This window comes from Carcharodon carcharias, chromosome 8 (genome assembly GCF_017639515.1).
Source record: "Carcharodon carcharias isolate sCarCar2 chromosome 8, sCarCar2.pri, whole genome shotgun sequence".
Taxonomy (NCBI): domain Eukaryota; kingdom Metazoa; phylum Chordata; class Chondrichthyes; order Lamniformes; family Lamnidae; genus Carcharodon; species Carcharodon carcharias.
Window position 1 is genome coordinate 119,822,138 of NC_054474.1, and position 20,246 is coordinate 119,842,383.

At 44.8% G+C, this 20,246-nt stretch overlaps 2 protein-coding genes across 3 annotated transcripts in view; one reads left to right on the forward strand and one right to left on the reverse strand.

Moving 5' to 3' along the window:
* Positions 1-3,107: 3,107 nt before the first annotated feature.
* Positions 3,108-16,393, reverse strand: ssna1 (Sjogren syndrome nuclear autoantigen 1). Its single transcript, XM_041194004.1, has 3 exons — positions 16,223-16,393; positions 13,143-13,342; positions 3,108-3,401 (listed from the first exon to the last, which is right to left on the reverse strand). Exons 1-3 carry the CDS (start codon positions 16,272-16,274, stop codon positions 3,306-3,308), a joined length of 348 nt encoding a protein of 115 aa, XP_041049938.1. The 5' UTR covers positions 16,275-16,393; the 3' UTR covers positions 3,108-3,305.
* Positions 16,394-16,607: 214 nt separating this feature from the next.
* The window catches only part of anapc2 (anaphase promoting complex subunit 2), a 67,788-nt gene continuing 64,149 nt past the window's right edge, over positions 16,608-20,246 (forward strand). For both annotated transcript variants that reach the window (XM_041193485.1, XM_041193484.1), the window contains exons 1-2: positions 16,608-16,738; positions 17,682-18,283. In XM_041193485.1, the coding sequence (XP_041049419.1) occupies positions 16,640-16,738; positions 17,682-18,283 (701 nt within the window). In that variant the 5' untranslated portion in view covers positions 16,608-16,639. The remainder of the gene's footprint in view (positions 16,739-17,681; positions 18,284-20,246) is intronic.

The following is a 20,246-nucleotide window of genomic DNA, read 5'->3' on the forward strand; positions in this document are numbered from 1 at the left end:
AATCTGTAAGTTTCGATGTGATCAGGCCCAGTTTCCTCAATCTCTCCTCATAAGACAATCCTGCCATTCCGGGGATTAGTCTGGTGAACCCCTGTTGCACTCCTTCTATGGCAGGTAGATAAGGAGACCAAAACCGTACACAGTACTCTAGATGCGGTCTTGCCAAGACTCTATCTAACTGCAGCAAGACATCTTTATTCCTGTACCCAAATCCCCTTGTGGTGAAGGCTAACATACCATTTGCCTTCCTAATAGCTTGCTGCATCTGCATGTTAGCTTTCAGTGACTCGTGAGCAAAGACACCCAGGTCCCTTTGGACATCAACACTTCCCAAACTCTCACCACTTAAGAAATACAATGCCTTTGTTTTTTCTACCAAAGTGGATAACTTCACACTTTTTGTCATTATTTTCCACTTACCATGTTCTTGCCCATTCACTTAGCCTGTCCAAATCCCCTTGCAGTTTCCTTGCAACCTCCTCACAACTCTCATTCCCACTTAGTTTGTCAAAATTTCTGTTTCTTTCATCCCTTCAGGCAGAGGATTCCAGTCTCCCACAACCTCTGGATGAAAATATTTCCCCTCAAATCCCCTCTCAACTTCCTACACACCTTAAACCTATGGATCTGTCAACCAATAAGAATAGGCCCTCCCTATCCACTCTATCTGGACCCTTCATAATTTTATATACTTTAATTAGGTCTCACCTCAGCCTCCTCTGTTCTAAAGAAAACAACCTCCGCCTATCCAATCTTTCCTCATAATTAAAGTTCTCCAGTTCAGGCAACATCCTTGTAAATTTCCTCTGTATCTTCTCCAGTGCAATCACATCTTTCCGAGAGTGCAGTTACCATAACTGCACGTAGTGCTCTAGCTGTGGCCTAACCAGTGTTTTATACTACTGAACCTTGAGGAACCTCAGCAAATAGCCTTCCAGTCACAAAAATGCCCATTGGCCATTACCTTTCACTTCCTGCTATTGAGCCATTTTGGATCCAACTTGCCACTTTGCCTTGGATCCCATGGGCTCTTGTGACCATTGTCATGTGGACTTTACCAAAAGCCTTATCTTTATTGTTACCAAGTCACTTGCCTGGATAAGTGCTGAGTGTTTCAAGAAATTGACACCATCCAGGACAAAGTGGCTTGCTTGATTGGCACCACATCCACTCCCTCCACCACTGATGCACAGTAGCAGCAGTGTGTACCATCTACAAAATGCACTGCAGGGATTCACCAAGGCTCCTTTGACAGCACCTTCAAAACCCACGACCAGTACCATCTAGAAGATAGATGGGAACACCACCACCTGGAAGTTCCCCTCCAAGTCACTCACCATCCTGACTTGGAAATATATCACCTTTCCTTCACTACATAGACTGCAGCAGTTCAAGAAGGCAGCTCACCACCACCTTCTCAAGGGCAACTAGGGATGAACAATAAAAAACAAAAACAGAATTACCTGGAAAAACTCAGCAGGTCTGGCAGCATCGGCGGAGAAGAAAAGAGTTGACGTTTCGAGTCCTCATGACCCTTCAAGTTCTGTCGAAGGGTCATGAGGACTCGAAACGTCAACTCTTTTCTTCTCCGCCGATGCTGCCAGACCTGCTGAGTTTTTCCAGGTAATTCTGTTTTTGTTTTGGATTTCCAGCATCCGCAGTTTTTTTGTTTTTATGAACAATAAAAATGCTGGCCCAACCAGCAAAGGCCACATCCCATAAATGAATAAAAACCTAAAAAAAAGTTAGGCACGCCTCCCCTTGACAAATGTGTTTTTGATTATTCCATGTCTTTCTAAATGAAGATTTATACTGTCCCTCAGAAATTTTTCCACCATCATGGTTATGCTGATTGGCTTTTAAATCCTTTTTTAAACAATGGTCAGCTGACCTCCAATCCTCTGGCACCATGCCTGTAGCTATGAATGGAAGATGATAGTTAGAGCTTCTGCTATTTTTCCTCTTGCTTCCCTTAACAGCATAGGATATGTTTCAACGAGGCCTTGGGATTTATCCACTCTTAAAGCCTTTAAAAAAAAAATAGTTCCTGGGATGTGAGCATTGCCAGCAAGGCCAGCATTTGTTGCCCATCTCTAATTGCCCTTGTAAGAAGTGGTGGTGAGCCTTTTGTACTGCTGCAGTTCATGTTGTGTTAGTAAACCTACACTGCTGTTTGGAAGGGAGTTCCAGGTTCTTGATCCAGTGACAGCGAAGGAACAGTGATATAGTTCCAAGTCAGGATGGTGTGGGGTTCCCATGCATCTGGTGCCCTTGTCCTTCTCAGTGGAAGAGATCATGTGCCTGGAGGGTGCTGTGGAAAGCATTCCTCTATTGAAGCCTTAATAAAATTGCTTTAGCTATTGCTTTTCATTGAAGTTAGCCCTTTTACAATTGTATAGTACAAGTTTCCACGGGAGTGACAGCTTCCATTTGCTGTACATTGGATCATTTACAAATACCAGTAGAAGATCAGCACTGCCAGGACTGGAGAATTTTAGCTGCAGAAAGATTGAATAGATTAAAGGAAATTTGATTGAGGTGTATAAAATTGAAGGCCTCAGTAAAGTGGATATGAAGGACTTATTTTCTTTAGCAGAGCAGTCAATTATCAGAGGCATAGATTTAAAGTGATTAAAGGAGAGTTGTTAGAGGCAGAAATCCTCATTATTTAAAAGGTATTTTGATTCACACAGGAAGTGCCATAACCCACAATGCTACAGACCAAGAGCTGCAAAGTGGAATTAGGTTGGATAGCTGTTTTTCTGCTGGACCAAATGGGCTTTGTGCTACAAATTTCTATGCTGCCACCTGACCCAAAATTATTTACCAATTTCTATTGTGTTCAAATATGTTACAATTGCATAAGGCTTTCCCAGCACAAATTACCAGTGAACAGACCAGGTCCAGTGTGACATCACTTCTCTCTTCTCCCAGTAGGTTTCTTCTTGCTTCTAAATCCAGGATTGAGCTGGATTACAGCTATTAGAATGCCTGCTTCTAGGAGATAGTGTGGGATACTGTCCTTTCTCATAGAACAAAAGAATTCAATCTAGTGTTGGCAGCTTTATCAGTCAACCTCTAGTAATATAATGTAGAAACAACCCAAGTTTTCCATATGTGCAAATTTTATTATAAATAGAAATACAAATTAAAGTCTTTTATGTAGTTATGAATCCCTTGATAGAATTTGAAGTTGTTTGAACAGTGATCCAATATTAGCCATTTATTGACTATTTTTCTCACTGTTACAATCATAGATTCCCTCTCTTCTACGCTTCCCGCTCCTCTGAAGTGGATCCTAAAAATCAGGAGTCCTTCTTGTCGCTATTTTCATTGACTTGATTCAGGGTCCCTGCTTCCCGCTTCAGGACAGTCAACAGTGTCTGGGAGCTTTCGAGGATCTGCACAGATAGAAGAAAACAGTACATTATTAGTGCATTTAACTGCTGTAATGGAAGGGCAGGAGGGAGAAATTGAGAGTTTCTATGGAAGGAAGAGTTAAATAGGCAATGAACCACCTTCATCTGAACTTAGCTGACTAAAATTGGTTAGGGACATTTGAGTCATAGACGATGTTCCCTTGAAGGTGTGTGGCTGCACAGCAATCAGGAATGTACTGTCATGAGGATGTGCTTATTGAAGATATGATTTAAAAATTTTTTTTCATTGGTTGTATTTTAGACTGGAACCCCATACAGACAATTGTGTTTTTTAAAAAAAAAACAGCCCAGAGAGGCAGAGCTGATACAAAACCCAATTTCACATTCCACAAAGTCGGACTATCAACCCCCTGGGGAGCGTGAAAGACCCCATCTCCTGACTATTCAAACCACATTGAGACTTTGCAAATGTTTCTGAGATGAGATACCAAAATTGCTCTGAAACAATAACTGCAGCAGACATGAACTAATCAAGCCCCTCTAGAATATACAACCAACAAGGTATTTCAAGGGAATCCCTGTCAAGCCGGAGAGAGGAAGAAGTGAAAAGGACAATGCTGTACTGTTGGAGCCATGTGCTTTTTCTCTTTCTCTCTATGTACAGTTCAGTTTTTAAAGTGACCAACCTGAGAGGAAAACAACTGCAAACTGGATTAGATTAACACTTGGAAATATCCAAACTCAGCAGCTCTCAATGGCCCAGGACACATACAAACATACAAAATAGTGCCCCCTGGTTCTGGAATCACCCACAAGAGGAAACATCTTTTCCTAGACTCGACCTAGAGCTGAATGGCTCAAAGGTCCAGAGCAACTAGATGCCACAAACCAAGTAATTGATGAATGAATTTAGTCTCATTGAGCACCTAATGTTTTCTGAAAGGCAGGTTTATGATAAAGATTGAGGAATTGGTCAAAAATATCCAACTTTAGCACTGACTGAGTCACATTTAGCAGACTGGAAACTACAGGTTAATTATTGCTGTCCAGGTTAATGGACACAGGATGAAAGACCAGATTGAGAGAGTTTCATTTCACTGTTTCGGGAGATGAGTGGGTTTTTAAGGTTGCTTACAATCTTAGCCCAGACTTCCCAGTAGCGGACATCTTCTTTTCTCCTGAAAGTGACAGCTCATGTCAGGAAAGTGCAGGTAACGGTCTAGCCACGGGGTTAGTGAGGAGAGAGGATTGGAATCAATGAGGATGTGGAGGAGTTGAGGGACATGTGATCTATTAAAGGAGGGGTGGATTGATACCTGCAAGGAGAAGAATAGGCCAGTGGGAGAGCAGCAATATCTCCACTAAGGTGCACATGTGTGTGGCCAATTGGCAATCTGGAATGTACTGCGCATTGAAATAAGGTGGTTCACGACTGTGAAAGTGCAGTGACTTTGAAAGTGTAAACTCCCCATGGTCAGGAAAATCATGCTCAGAAGATTTTGCCTTCCTAGTCCAAAGAAAGTTTAGAGGGAACAATGCTCATAATGAAGATAAATTAAGGCACAAGAGATGGAAGAAAGGAGTGTGTCAAAAGGCCTTCCTCTCCAGACATTTGGGCCCAAAGCCCTCTGTAGATACAGCAATGCATTCTAAATTTGTATTGATAGATCATAGCAGCAGAATTGCCCTAACTGAAAGGCCACAACCAAGGGTGACTATAACCTCATTTACTGTCTGCTATATTTGGGAAGACTTGCATGTTACTTGCTTGTTAGAAACTACATTACCAGGAAGGGATGCCAGGCAGATCCAAATGATTTCTAAAATGGAATGTAAATTTCTGATTGCCCACAGTCCTTGTGCTTTCTAACCCCAGGTCTTCATTAATTGGGCAAGGAGAAAGCAGGCAGTGACATACACTCACTATAATAAGAAAATGAGCTGGGCACTGGGGCTCAGTGCTCTTGTGACTGACATTTGGACCATCTTTTCCAGAAAATGAATTTGGAAAAATGTATTTAAAATATACTACTGGATGAGTAATCCAGAGGCTTGGACTAATGCTCTAGAGACATGAGTTCAAATCCCAACATGGCAATGAGGAAATTAAACTTAATTAAATAAATCTGGAATAAAAAGCTTGTGTCAGAAACGGTGATTATGAAACTACAGGATTGTTGTAAAAACCCATTTGTACTTAAGGTCCTTACCTGGCCTGGCCTACAAGTAACTCTTGACCCACAGCAATGTGGTTGACTTTTAACTGTCCTCTGAAATGGTTTCTTAAGAAACTCAGTTGTATCAAACTGCTACAAAAAAAAACTGAAGAAGAATAAACCCTGGCAGACCACCTGACATCATCCCAGGACAAAGGCACAACCAGCTCAGGTGACCCTGCAAAGTCCTCTTCACTAATACCTGGGAATTATTGCCAAAATTGGTAGACTTGTTCCATAGACTAGTCAAGCAATAGTCCGACATTGTCACACTCACCAAATCATACCTTTCAGCCAATGTCTCCTCCTTCACCATCTCTGGAGATGTCCTGTCTCATCTGAAGGACAAACTCACCAGAGGTGGTGACAAACAAAAACATCCATGGAATAGTAAAGAGGCAAGAGACAACATTAAACTAAAAGCAGCAGCATGTGAAAATGCAAAAAAAGAGCACAGATCCTGGTGAATAGGAAAGATACAAAGAACAGCAAAGGTTGACAAAACCAACACAAAAATGTTTTGCAACTAAATTAGAAAAAATGAGGGTGGTCCCCTTGAAAACTGATAATTTGATTCTCAATGAAAATAAGGAAATATGCTGGAAAAATTACTTAGCGCAGCATTTACTGTAGAGGATGAGGTCAGTGTTCCAGACATCCTAAGGAAATGAATATTTAATCATGGACAGTAATGAAGAAAGTGACAAATTCCCAATCTTTTATTTCCCACGTTTTGAGGGAAGTAGGTAAGAACCAACAACAATCTTCCAAAGTTCTCTTGGTTTAGGAACTATTACTTTAGTTTGGAATATTGTATGTGTCATTCCACTTTTTGAGAAAGGTGACAAGGGGAAACCAGGGATTTATTGACCAGTTAGCCTAACATCTGTTGCCAGCAAATTGTGAGTCTATAATTCATATAGGGTGACTGAACACCATGAAAATTTTCAGTTGATTACAGAGATATGGAATTTGGAATGGATTTGAAAAGGGTAGGTCATGCCTGATGAACTTGACTGAATTTTTCTATGAATGTTATTTATGTGGACTTCCAGAAGGCATTTGAGACTGTTAGCTAAAATTGAACTCATCGAATTTAAAGCAAATTATTGACCTGGTCAGGAAATTGACCAAGTGGCAAGAGAAGGAATAATGGGTAGGTACTCCGACGTGACTGGTGGTGTCCCACAGGAATCTGTGTTGGGGTCTCAACCATTTACCATATTTATTAACGACTTAGATAATGGGATAGAAAGCCACATATCCAAGTTTGCTGATGACACAAAGATGGAACGCATGGTAATCAATGTAGATAGAAACATAAAATGACAAAAAGATATAGATAGTTTAAATAAATGGGAAAAACAGTGGCAAATGGATTTCAAAAATCAGCAAATATGAGGTTATCCACTTTGGACCTAGGAAAGAATAGAACAGGCATACTGTCTATAATGCCCCACGATGAAAAGCTAGAAACTGTGGAGGCCCAGGTACATATATCATTAAAATGTCCTGAACAGGTACAGAAAATAATCAAAAAGGCTAATGGAATGATGGCCTTTATTTCAAGAGGACTGGAATGCAAGGGGGTAGAAGTCATCATTCAGCTATACAAAACCCAGTTAGACCACACATGGAGTACCGTGAGCAGTTATGGATCTTAGGAAGGATACATTGACCTTAGAGGGGGTGTAGCACAGGTTTACCAGAATGATACCTGGACTCCAAAAATTAATCTACAAGGAGAAATTAATCTGGGTTGTATTCTCTGGAATTTAGAAGGATAAGGAGTGATTTGATTGAAGTTTTCAAGATATTAAGGGGAACAAATAGGGTGGATGGAAACCATTTGCTCTGGTTGCAGAGTCTAGGACAAGAGAACATAGCCTAAAAATGAGAGGTAGACCTTTTTGGAGTAAATTTAGGAAATGGTTGTACACACAAAAGGTGGTAGAAGTTTGGAACCTTTTCTGAAAATGGCTATTTATAATAGAATTTTAACTTGGAGGTTAATCAAATTTTGTTAACCAAAGGGATTAAGAGATCTAGGGCAAAGGCAGGCATATGCAGTTGGGTCATAGATCGTCCATGATCTCCCTGAATAGTGGAACAGACTTGAGGGGCTAATTGGTATATTCTTGTCCCTGTGTAGAGTCTGGTCATAACCGCTGTTTTATATGTTTACCATAATGCGAAATAAAGCAGTTATTCAATTCCCATCAGGCCTCATCTTACCAAGTGTTTGCTTTGTCCGCCCTGAGAGTGGGGTTCATGTGAAAGACAAGAAAACAACCTCCAGATCACAGGGTGTAATATAGTTAATAGATTGATTGGAGGATATAAGAAGTGGATACAAACCATTGCAAGTCCAAGTGCTTAGGGGAGCGAATTATGCCACTGAATTGGGTAGGGATCTGTGGCAAAGCCGAATTTGAGACAATCATTAATTTAAAAAGAAACAAAAAAGCACTGAGCTTGCTTTTCTGGATGTTTTCCAATTATTTTGTGCATCTTGATGATATTCCTGCTTCATCAAAAATAAATGTTTTTCAAGTACAACAACTTCCATTTGTACAGCACCTTTAACAAAACACCAAGGTGTTAGACAAGTGTTACTAAATAAAATTTAACACCAAGCCACATAAGGAGATACTGGGGCAGACAGCCAAAATCTTGGATAAAGAGGTAGGCTTTAAGGAGCGTTTTAAAGAAAGTAAGAGAGGTGGAAAGGCTGAGGGAGGATATTCCAGAGCGTGGGGCCCCAAGGCATGGACGCCAATGTTGGAGTAATTAAAATCTGGAATGCACAAGAGGCCAGAATTGAAGTGCAGAGATCTGACGTAAGTCTGGAGGAGATAGAGATAGGGAGGGATGAGGAGATGAGAGAAATAGGGAGGGATGAGGCCATGGAGGGATTTGAAAACAATGAGAATTTTAAAATGGAGGCATTGCTTAACCAGAAGCCAATATACAGAACTTAGTGTGAATTACGGAACAGGAAGTAGAGTATTGGAAAACTTAAGTTTATAAATGAGAAAATTGGGGGAAGCCAGCCGGTCGTGCATGGGAATAGCCAAGTCTAAAGGTAACAAAGGCATGGATAAGGGTTTCAGCAGCAAGTGGGCTGAGGCAAGGGCAGAATCAGGCAATGTTATAGAGATGGCAATAGGCAGTCTGAGTGATGGTGTGGATATGTGATGGGACAAATCACCTTGGCATCAAATATATCATCAAGGTACGAATAGCAGGAGTGAGAGTGGCTGGTGACAAAAAGATCTGAAAGTTAGTGACCGAGGACAAAAATGTCCAAACTTTTTGTGACAAGGAATCACGTAATCATCACAGTTGAGAGACCTGTAGTGAAATGCAAATTCTCCTAAGCCACTTCAAATAGGCGGAATCATTAGATTTCAAAAACACTAGTTTTCCCTTTGTTTACCTCTATTACCATCAAGATTGTGGATTACCATCAAGATTTGTATCAAATTACCAAAGTGACCTAGGCATTTCAGCATCTGAAAAAAACAAAAAAACTGCGGATGCTGGAAATCCAAAACAAAAACAGAATTACCTGGAAAAACTCAGCAGGTCTGGCAGCATCGGCGGAGAAGAAGAGTTGACGTTTCGAGTCCTCATGACCCTTCCACAGAACTGAGCAAATATAAGGAGAGGGGTGAATTATAAGCTGGGTTTAAGGTTGGTGGGGGTGGGGGGGGGAAGGTGGTGTGATTGTAGGGACAAGCAAGCAGTGATAGGAGCAGATAATCAAAAGATGTCACAGACAAAAGAACACAGAGGTGTTGAAGGTAGTGATATTATCTAAACGAATGTGCTAATTAAGAATGGATTGTAGGGCACTCAAGGTACAGCTCTAGTGGGGGTGGGGTGGAAAGACTAGTGGGGCACAAAAGATTTAAAAATAATGGAAACAGGTGGGAAAAGAAAAATCTATATAAATTATTGGAAAAAACAAAAGGAAGGGGGGAAAAAAACAAAGAGGGTGGGGTTGGATGAGGGAGTTCAAGATCTAAGGTTGTTGAATTCAATATTCAGTCCGGAAGGCTGTAAAGTGCCTAGTCGGAAGATGAGGTGCTGCTCCTCCAGTTTGCGTTGGGCTTCACTGGAACAATGCAGCAAGCCAAGGACAGACATGTGGGCAAGAGAGCAGGGTGGAGTGTTAAAATGGCAAGCGACAGGGAGGTTTGGGTCATTCTTGCGGACAGATTGCAGGTGTTCTGCAAAGCGGTCGCCCAGTTTACGTTGGTCTCTCCAATGTAGAGGAGACGGCATTGGGAGCAACAAATGCAATAGACTAAGTTGGGGGAAATGCAAGTGAAATGCTGCTTCACTTGAAAGGAGTGTTTGGGCCCTTGGACGGTGAGGAGAGAGGAAGTGAAGGGGCAGATGTTGCATCTTTTGCGTGGGCATGGGGAGGTGCCATAGGTGGGGGTTGAGGAGCATGGGGTGATGGAGGAGTGGACCAGGGTGTCCCGGAGGGAATGATCCCTACGGAATGCGCCAGGGGGTTGAAGGGAAGATGTGTTTGGTGGTGGCATCATGCTGGAGTTGGCGGAAATGGTGGAGGATGATCCTTTGAATGCGGAGGCTGGTGGGGTGATAAGTGAGGACAAGGGGGACCCTATCATGTTTATGGGAGGGAGGAGAAGGCGTGAGGGCGGATGAGCGGGAGATGGGCCGGACACGGTTGAGGGCCCTCTCAACGACCGTGGGTGGAAAACCTCGGTTAAGGAAGAAGGAGGACATGTCAGAGAACTGTTTTTGAAGGTAGCATCATCAGAACAGATGCGACGGAGGCGAAGGAACTGAGAGAATGGGATGGAGACCTTACAGGAAGCGGGGTGTGAGGAGCTGTAGTCGAGGTAGCTGTGGGAGTCGGTAGGCTTGTAATGGATATTGGTGGACAGTCTATCACCAGAGATTGAGACAGAGAGGTCAAGGAAGGGAAGGGAAGTGTCAGAGATGGAACATGTGAAAATGATGGAGGGGTGGAGATTGGAAGCAAAATTAATACATTTTTCCAAGTCCCAACGAGAGCATGAAGCAGCACCGAAGTAATCATCGATGTCCCGGAGAAAGAGCTGTGCAAGGGGGCTGGAGTAGGACTGGAATAAGAAATGTTCCACCTACCCCATAAACAGACAGGCACAGCTGGAGCCCATGCAGGTACCCATAGCTACACCTTTTATTTGGAGGAAGTGAGATGAGTTAAAGGAAAAATTGTTCAGTATGAGAACAAGTTCAGCCAGACGGAGGAGAGTAGTGGTGGATGGGGATTGTTCGGGCCTCTGTTCAAGGAAGAAGCTAAGGGCCCTCAGACCATCCTGGTGGGGGATGGAGGTGTAAAGGGATTGGATGTCCATGGTGAAGAGGAAGCGGTTGGGGCCAGGGAACTGGAAATTGATGTGACGTAAGGTGTCAGAGGAAGGGACTGGACAAGGGGAGAGAGAAGGGAGTCAAGATAACGAGAAATGAGTTCCATGGGGCAGGAGCAGGCTGACACGATTGGTCTACCGGGACAGTTCTGTTTCTGGATTTTGGGTAGGAGGTAGAAGCGGGCCGTCCGAGGTTGAGCATCTATCAGGTTGGAAGCTGTGGGAGGAAGATCTCCAGAGGAGATGAGGTCAGTGATAGTCCTGGAAACAATGGCTTGGTGTTCACTGGTGGGGTCATGGTCCAGGGAGAGGTAGGAGGAAGTGTCTGCGAGTTGACGCTCAGCCTCCGCAAGGTAGAGGTCAGTACACCAGACAACAACAGCACCACCCTTGTCAGCGGGTTTGATGATAATGTTGGGGTTGGACCTGAGAGAATGGAGTGCAGTAAGTTCAGAGTGTGAGAGATTAGAATGGGTGAGAGGAGCAGAGAAATTGAGATGACTAATGTCACGCCAGCATTTGATGCAGTTAGTACGTGTAATGCAGGAGGAAGTCCACACTAACAACTGAACATGATCTTGCTAGGTGAGGTACAAGCAAAGTAAAGCAAAGGACTATGGCAGTGCTTCACAAACTATTTTCCAATGTGATCCCATTTGAACTCACCACAACCTTCTCAAGGGCAATTAGGTATCGGCAGCAAAGGCTGGCCTTGCCAGCTACTGTGGAGTGATTGCTTAATGGTTATGTTAATAAGACCATGATGGTATTAATGATGTAATTGTGACATCAGGGGTCAGGTGACCATGAGGCCCCAAAGAGCAAAGTGCAGAAGATTGAAACCATGCACTCACTATAATGTCTTGTAAATAGTGTAAATAAAGTTTTAGTAAAACTATACAGTCTATCTCAAGTCACTTGGAGACCAAGCCAAACTTCACTAGAACAGCAAGGTCCACATCCCATGAATGGATATAAAATCTCCTGAAAATTAACATGACTCCAGACGCCAGCAAAAACAAAGTAACAATAAAGCACCAGAGGAACATTCAGTATATAATTATTAAAGTGTGTTATAGATCAACATACAATAAATCATATAAATTTGAATATCTTTTAAAATTATTTTACAAAAATATTATTCTACTTATCTATATAAGTTTCAGCCAAGCTCTCTGTACTCACTGGTGGAAAGGAACTCAGTGAAGTCCCTCAGCACAAACACACAGTCTTCCCAAACCTCCACCAATCCCCACTCACAGCAGCCCCTCTGCCCAAAACCCCTTCCCTTCACTTACTCATGCTCTCCCTCCCCACCCAGACCCAGTCACTCGCCCTCTCCTCCTTTCCCTCCTCCACCCCACCCAGATTTCTCCACCTGGCCCAGACTCGGCTTCTTTTTGCTACTGCCCCTGCTGCCAGCAGGTGGCAGTGGCTCTCATTCGATCAGTGCCACACAAGCCGAGGAAGGTCGAGCCACCTCCCAGAGATAGGAGCTCAGGGTCTCCAGGGGCTCAACTCTGGTAGGCCAGGGAGTGCTGCCTCTTCCATGACTGTAAGCTTGGATAGCGCCATGCTGGCGAGTAGGCCAAGCCAGAGGCAACACAAAGCGGAGACTGCTCCTGAGGGTGGGAAGTGGCTGAGACCGCAGCCAGCAGGAATCTTCCTCCCTCGTGGAGCTGGAGCCTGAAGCTGAGCATTGGGCTGCGGTTGGGTCAGAGTTGAGTTGTTCCATTGGTATGGGGCCTCAGATTGGGCAAGACCATCCAGCCATCCTACAGCAACGACTCCCGCAGCTGAGGTGGCACAGAACAGGACAGTGCTCTGCAAGCTGCACATGGGAGCAGCAGCTCCTGGGGACACAGTTCTACATCTCCTAATCACAAAGTGAGTCAAAGCCAGATCAGAATTAGCAGCAGATTAAAGAGCGAGATACTGTGTGACTGCTCCCCGGGCCAGGTGGAAGTCAGAAAAAAATTACAAAGGCAGAATTCTGGGATCCAAAAATTCAAACTCTGTCAAATGGTGGAAATTTCTTATCCCTGGAAGAGTCTGGTTCAGCCTCAGCCAGCTACCAGGGGGAGTTTTATATGAATTCCAAGGAAAACACACTCAATCTAATAGATGAATCCTTCTAAGGCCTTTACACCCACCTTCATATAAGCAGCTTCAGTCTCTGCAATAGTTCTATCAAATTCATTTCGGGTTGCCATTTTGCGTGCAAGACCCTCATTGACCTTGGCAAGTTTCTCTGTTAAAATGCGGATATCATTCTGCAGCTTGTTCTTCTCTTCCTCCTCTTGTAAGATTTGTTGGTTCAGTTCTTCTCTTTTTGTACACAAATCTTCGATACCTGGCGTAACAATTTGCAGTCAGAGCAGGAGATAAAGCATACATCTCTACATGGGTAAGGGTATGAAAGGGACATGGAATGTTCAGTAATGATCTAAAGGGATCAAAGGGCTGAATGGCCTCCTCCTAGAAACAAGCTATACCCGTTCTCCATTTTAGTTACAGTCCTACTTTTTCTAGGATTGAAAATTCTACCGGTGCAAAACCTAGAACAAATTGAAGATGTCACAAGAGTGAAACAGATGAGCTCGTGAGAGTGAATGGAGGCACAAGCAAGGCTAACCTAGATTGTGAGCAAAGTCTCATCTGCTACCTCTCAGGTTGGATGACAGGATTGTATTTCTGATTGGGGCAGAGTTTGTATCATACAGAGTCTTTACATTAACTAGGGCATCCACCTTCTTTCAGTTTGGTTGAAATCATGTGGTTTGACTGTCTTGTACCATATGAATTGAATTCGTCATATGAAGCTGTTTTTGCAAGGGCTTTAAAGGATGTTAATCCTTAGTACTTAAGGATTCAAAGAGTGTGAATAAATATTGGCTGCTATATAATCCCATGATCATATCACACCCATAAGAACTTGTATTTATACAGTCCCTTTCTCATTATAAAACATTCCAAGGTGCTTCACAGAGGCGTTATTAAACAAAAACGTACCGCGTAAGGAGAAATTAAGACTGGTGACCAAAAGCATAGCCAAAAAGGAAGGTTTTTTAAGGACTATCTATAAGGAATCAGAGAGGTTTAGGGAGAGAATTCCAGAGCGTTGGACCTCAGCATCTGGATGCATGGCCATCAATGGTGCAGTGAAGAAAATCAGGGTTATATAAGTGGCCAGAAATGGATGAACACAGCTACCTTGGAGGGCTGAAGGCGGTTACAGAGATAGGAAGCAGTGAGCCACCACAGGGAATTGAAAAGAGGGAAGAAAATTTTTTAAATTGAGGCATTTCGGCCAACAAGTCCAGGAGTAATGGATGAATTGAACTTGGTGTGAGTAAAGATAAGGGTAGCAGAATTTTGGGTGAGCTCAAGTTCATGAAAGGGACATGGTGGGAGGCCAGCCAGGAGAGCATTGGAGTAGTAAAGTCCAGAGATGTTGAAGACATGGACGAGGGTTTCAGCAGCAGACGGGCTAAGGTGATGTTACTGAAGTAAATGCCTTGATGATGGACAAGGCATGAGACTGAAAACTTTGCTCAGGGTCAAACGGGATGCCAAAGTTGTAAGCAGTCTGGTTCAGCCTCATACTGTGGTGAGGAAGAGAGATGGAGTTGGTAGCTGGAGAATGAAAACAATAACTTCAGTCTTCCCAATATTTTATTGGAAGAAATTTCAGTCATCTAAATTGAAAGTTGAACAAACAGCATGTCAAATCAGAAACAGAGCAGGGGCTGGCAGTGATTGGGTAGAACTGGTGTCAGCAGCTAGCATGCAAAACCTGACATTGTGTCATCAGATGTTGTCAACAAGGGACAGCATATAAATGAGAAATAGGAGTACAGATGACCAGCTATCCACTGTTTAATGAATTACTTACTGTCGTCTTTCTCAAAATGAATAATTTAAATAGAACTATATTTTAACTTTTTAATCTCAAAATTTGAACTCTAGAAGGCGGTATAATAAAGCGACCCACAGTCACTCCACCACATAATCCGGCCCCATCCACACACGAGCTCTACACACATGCACAGACCCCCCAATTCCACACCCACAAACACTCTCCAAACAAATAACTCCCGCAATACCCATCCCCACCCACCCTCAATACCCCCCTCACCAACCATTTTACTCACCCCCAACCCATCGACCGCACCATCCACCTCACCCCGCCTCATCCCCATCGCCCTATGTCCCCGTCTCATCTCGCCAGATGCACCCCATATAACCCCTCACTCGGCCAGATCTCCTCTTTGTGTCACCGGATACCCCCAAACCCCTCGCCCTTACATATCCCCCATAATGCCCCCTCACCCTGACATACAGCCCCAACCCACTGACATATCCAGCCAACATACCCACCCCGCCGCGTTCCCCCCCACCTCACCCCGCCGCGTTCCCCCCCACCTCACCCCACCCTCGCCCCCCTCACCCCACCCCACCCTCGCCCCCCCTCACCCCACCCCACCCTCGCCCCCCCTCACCCCACCCCACCCTCGCCCCCCCTCACCCCACCCCACCCTCGCCCCCCCTCACCCCACCCCACCCTCGCCCCCCCTCACCTCACCCCACCCTCGCCCCCCCCTCACCTCACCCCACCCTCGCCCCCCCCTCACCCCACCCCACCCTCGCCCCCCCCTCACCCCACCCCACCCTCGCCCCCCCCTCACCCCACCCCACCGCCCCTCACCCCCCCCACACCACGGCCCCCCCCCACACCACGGCCCCCCCCCCACACCACGGCCCCCCCCCCTCACCCCACCCCCCCCACCCCACACCACTCCCCCCCCACCCCACTCCACTTCCCCCCCCACCCCACTCCACTTCCCCCCCCACCCCACTCCACTTCCCCCCCCACCCCACCCCACTTCCCCCCCCCACCCCACTCCACTTCCCCCCCCCACCCCACTCCACTTCCCCCCCCCACCCCACTCCACTTCCCCCCCCCACCCCACTCCACTTCCCCCCCCCACCCCACTCCACTTCCCCCCCCCACCCCACTCCACTTCCCCCCCCCACCCCACTCCACTTCCCCCCCCCACCCCACTCCACTTCCCCCCCCCCACCCCACTCCACTTCCCCCCCCCACCCCACTCCACTTCCCCCCCCCCACCCCACTCCACTTCCCCCCCTTCTCCCATTTCCTCCCCGCCTCCACCACCGACCACCGGGGCCACATTCTCCCCAACCCACCCCTCCCTTATTCCCAACGTACATTTAACCAATTCGTTGTTGTAGCTCTGCAATGCAGCCCCCTGATGGGACATGGCGGCTCGGCTCCCGTCGCTGCTGTGCTGACTCCCGGTTTCCCTCCCCCGCTGTCTCTCGGTAACCGACAAACCGCTCAGCAGCTCCTCACGTCATCACCCTGCGACAGAGGGCTGGAACCTGGACGCATGTTCTATGCGACATATCATGGCAACAGTTAGTTTATTGTTATCTTTCCTGAGAAAGCTTCATCCGCTTAATTGCACTAATTCTAATCAAGATTCGCAGTATATTCATGATAATACTGTCGGCTGGGTCACAACACGGAATTAAACTATTTGCACGCATGCGCACGGCCCATTCTCATCTTGTTCCCCGTCGGTTGGTGCGCATGCGTTTCTCCGTCCTGCCGGCGCTGAAGGCAATGGCGGCAGTGGAAGGTTCTGTGCCAGAGGGGCTGAGCCTGTCCGCTGCCTGGAACAGACTGAGTGTTATACTCGCCCCGCTCACCGCACTCGGCCTGGTAATCGTGAGCCTAACTGCGGGAAATATTGTTTGGGAAAGGATGGGGGCGGTGGTAATGTTGAGATATCCGGTCAGGAGGAGGAGGAGGAGGCAGGGGAAGAACCTGGAGAAGCGGGCGGGGTTCGGTGGCAGTGAGAGGAATTAGCCGCAATATTGCAGGCACTGAAATCAGAGGTTTTGCTGAGCGGTCGGATCTGGAGTTTGAAATTTAGGTCTGGGTTTGGGTGAAACAGAAAACATTGGCTACACACTAATTTGCATCAGTGTAAAGAACCCCAGCTCTTCCCCATTCTCCCCCCGCCACCCTCCCAATTAACCCATTTCCCCCCCACCCCCTTTGCTCCCTGTTTCCTTACTGCATCAATTTCTAACTTTTTCTGAAATGCTGAGCGTATTCTGTCATGCTCCCTCATCACCATTTATCCTAGCTGACCTGCGTTGGCTCTGCTCTGTTGTTGCAAAACTAGAGAATCCTCAATTATCACCAACTTGGTGAACATTCGCTTCAGCATCTGTTAAAACATTGGTTTATGTTAATGACACACAGTTGAGGTGGTTTTGTTCAATTACAATGTTTTTTTGAAATAACAAATGTATTTAGCTTTTTTCCTTTTTTGACCTAATGGGTGATCATACCTGTTCTATCCCATAAGTTGGGAGCTGTCCATTGTAAGTTGACACCATTATTTATTACACATTTGTTAATGTATTCCATCAGGTGTAACTCCTTGGTTATGAAGCTCTTTGTTAAGGGTATGCTAGAGATTTTTGCCTTTCAGATTTAAATAGCAGTAGCAGCAGTGCAATACAACCATTTTAACCACATCAACTAGTGTAAACCTGAAGTAAAATATAGCCTTGATGTGGTACTAATGGTGGAAGTTGTAGAAGAGCAGTGAAAGTACAAATTCTTTGTGTTTATACATGTAATTGTTTTTCAGGAAGCTTCTGGATTGGGAATTGGTGGTGACTTTGTGGAGGATGAGCTGCTTGCTGCACTGGAAACATTGCAGCATTATGGTTTGAACTCAGTGGTGGTGGAATGGTTTATGGAAGTCTTGCAGGTTGACCTTCAGAGGAATATTGCATCAGAGTTTTGGGACTTTCTGACACAAAGGGAGAACATGGTGACAGAACAACAGCGCTCAAAGCTCCTGTATGATGCCTTTTGTACATTGGATCACAGTCTAGCACCCTATCTACACAGCCTGAAATATTTAGAGTCCTGGATTGATGCAGGACTGATTAACAGTGTAGGACCTGGAACACTGAAAGACAAAGTCTACACCATGATTAAAGCTGTGTTGTTCTTTTCAACTGTTCAACCCTTCCAGGAAATTATACATGAATTTTACACTCGTGCTTTCAGCATCTACGTACACCAAGACAAGACCCTACAGAATGGAGATATCATGAGTGAAGATGAAGATGAGAGTGCTGTGGATGATATGGAGCTACTGAGCTGTGCTGGCTGTAGTGCAGCAAAAGAGCAGTGCTGGTGTGCCACTGCAGTGGAGCAGTTTGCAAAAGTCAATCACGTGTTGTAAGTACCAAGCTTTTGTCCATAATTTTATAAATTTGCCAGTTGCAGCCTTCAGGAAACGCCGATGAAATACCCATGGTTGCTGATGGTTAACATTCTATTCCAAATATAGAAAGAATGCAACCTGAGCAAATTATACAATGTGAAAGTGTAATAAACGCAAAGGAGTTTTCAGTAGATTAAAAAGCCTGTTGTATTTTTGTGTAATTTGGGAGCTTTTCTGTGAAGGAACATTTTAAGGGAAGTTAAAGGCTTGGCCTAATCACTTGAAGCTTCTTCAGGTTCTTGAAACTGGTGTAATTTTTCTCCCAACATCATGTATCTTTCTGAAATTGGTAGATCTCCCATTGATAGGTAAGTGGTGTGTGAGAACTATGGGCAACACCTTCCAGTTTTCCATTTCTTCCTTCATTGCTGATAAGAGGATATAGTTGAGGCAGTTAGTGTCTCTAAACTCCAAGCCATGGTGAATGGCCTACCAATTCTAAAACAGCATAGTATGGTTCCAAACATCACCTCTACACAACTTTTATAGCACTCTTCACACAATAAAGCATCCCAAGAGGCTTCACAGGGTTATGGAATTATATTAAAAAAATAGCATCAAGTCACATAAGGAGATGTTAGGGCAGATGTCCAAAAGCTTGTTCTGGAGGTAGGTTTCAACGAGTGACTTAAAAGGAGAAAAGTGAGGTAGAGAAATGGAGAGGTACAGGGAGTGAATTCCAGAGTTTTAGGGCCTGCAGCTGAAGGCATGGCCACCTTGGTAGAGCAATTGAAATCAGGGATGCTCAAGAGCGATATGGATGTTTCATAGGGTTGTAGGGCTGGTGGAAATCAGAGAAAGGGAGGGATTTGTAAACAAGAATGGGAATTTTAAAATTGAGGCATTGTTTTAACTAGGAGCTGGCAAGCATAGGGGAGATGGGTATATGGGATTTTGTGCAAGTTAGGACATGAGCAGCAAAGGTTTGGATGACCAAGTTCACCAAGGGTGAAATGTGGGAGGCCAGGCATACATTATGTTACAACTGGTCCCTGGTGAGGCCCCCCAATTTGTTAACTTCCCGAACAGGACCCCAGTTTTCTTATGCTCCCGGTTGAGGAGGAATGAGCTGGCTCTCCTTTATTCAACCCCCTCAGTTGTTTGCAACAAGGTTAATTTAAAAGGGATCCCTTCCCCTGTCGATACCTTTTCCAGTCTGAATGTATATTTTTTAAAGAACTCAATTTAACCAGGCTTTCTTGAGTCAAAGAGTAAATTTCTTAGTTACTAAAACCCGAAGCAAAGAATCATAATGTAATACACAAACACGCATATCAGAAATGAGAATTTAAGAGTCCAAATAAAAGTCAAAAAATGGATCAGTCTTTGGCTTGTCGATGAGACGTAGTTGGCGGTACGTTGCGGCTGTTAATTTGGGTGATTCAGGTAGAACTGAATTTGGTAGTTTCCCAGTTAGTTTGGAGACACTAGGTTCTGCAGGGTGGCTGAAAGGTTGTCTTTCTTTTATATTATAGCTTCTGCTGAGCTTTGTCTCAGCAACAGAGAGACTCTTTTGCCTGTGAGCTGCAGGGGAGTGACTCTTGTTCTTCTGTTTGCTGTCACACACAGCCACACACTAACGCCTCAGCTAGTTAACTGATCTTTCCCTGTGTATTCTGGAAGGGAAAAACTGTGACTCGCACCCAGAGTCCAAGATCTTTCATTCCAGAACTTACACATTCTGGATTATAAATCAACAGGAGATGGATTTGGGATGTCTGCTGAGACGTGCAATCAGTCTTTTGTCTCCACAACCACAGGAAGCTTAAATTCAGTCTTTTGCATCTTTTCTATCTTCCTTTCAAGCATCTCTGCTTGAAGAAGGCCATGACACCTTTCAGGTGCGACATTCCATATTCTCTTGGGACTAGTGGTCAACTATAATCCACAGTGAAGTTTTCCAGGGCACTGCACATT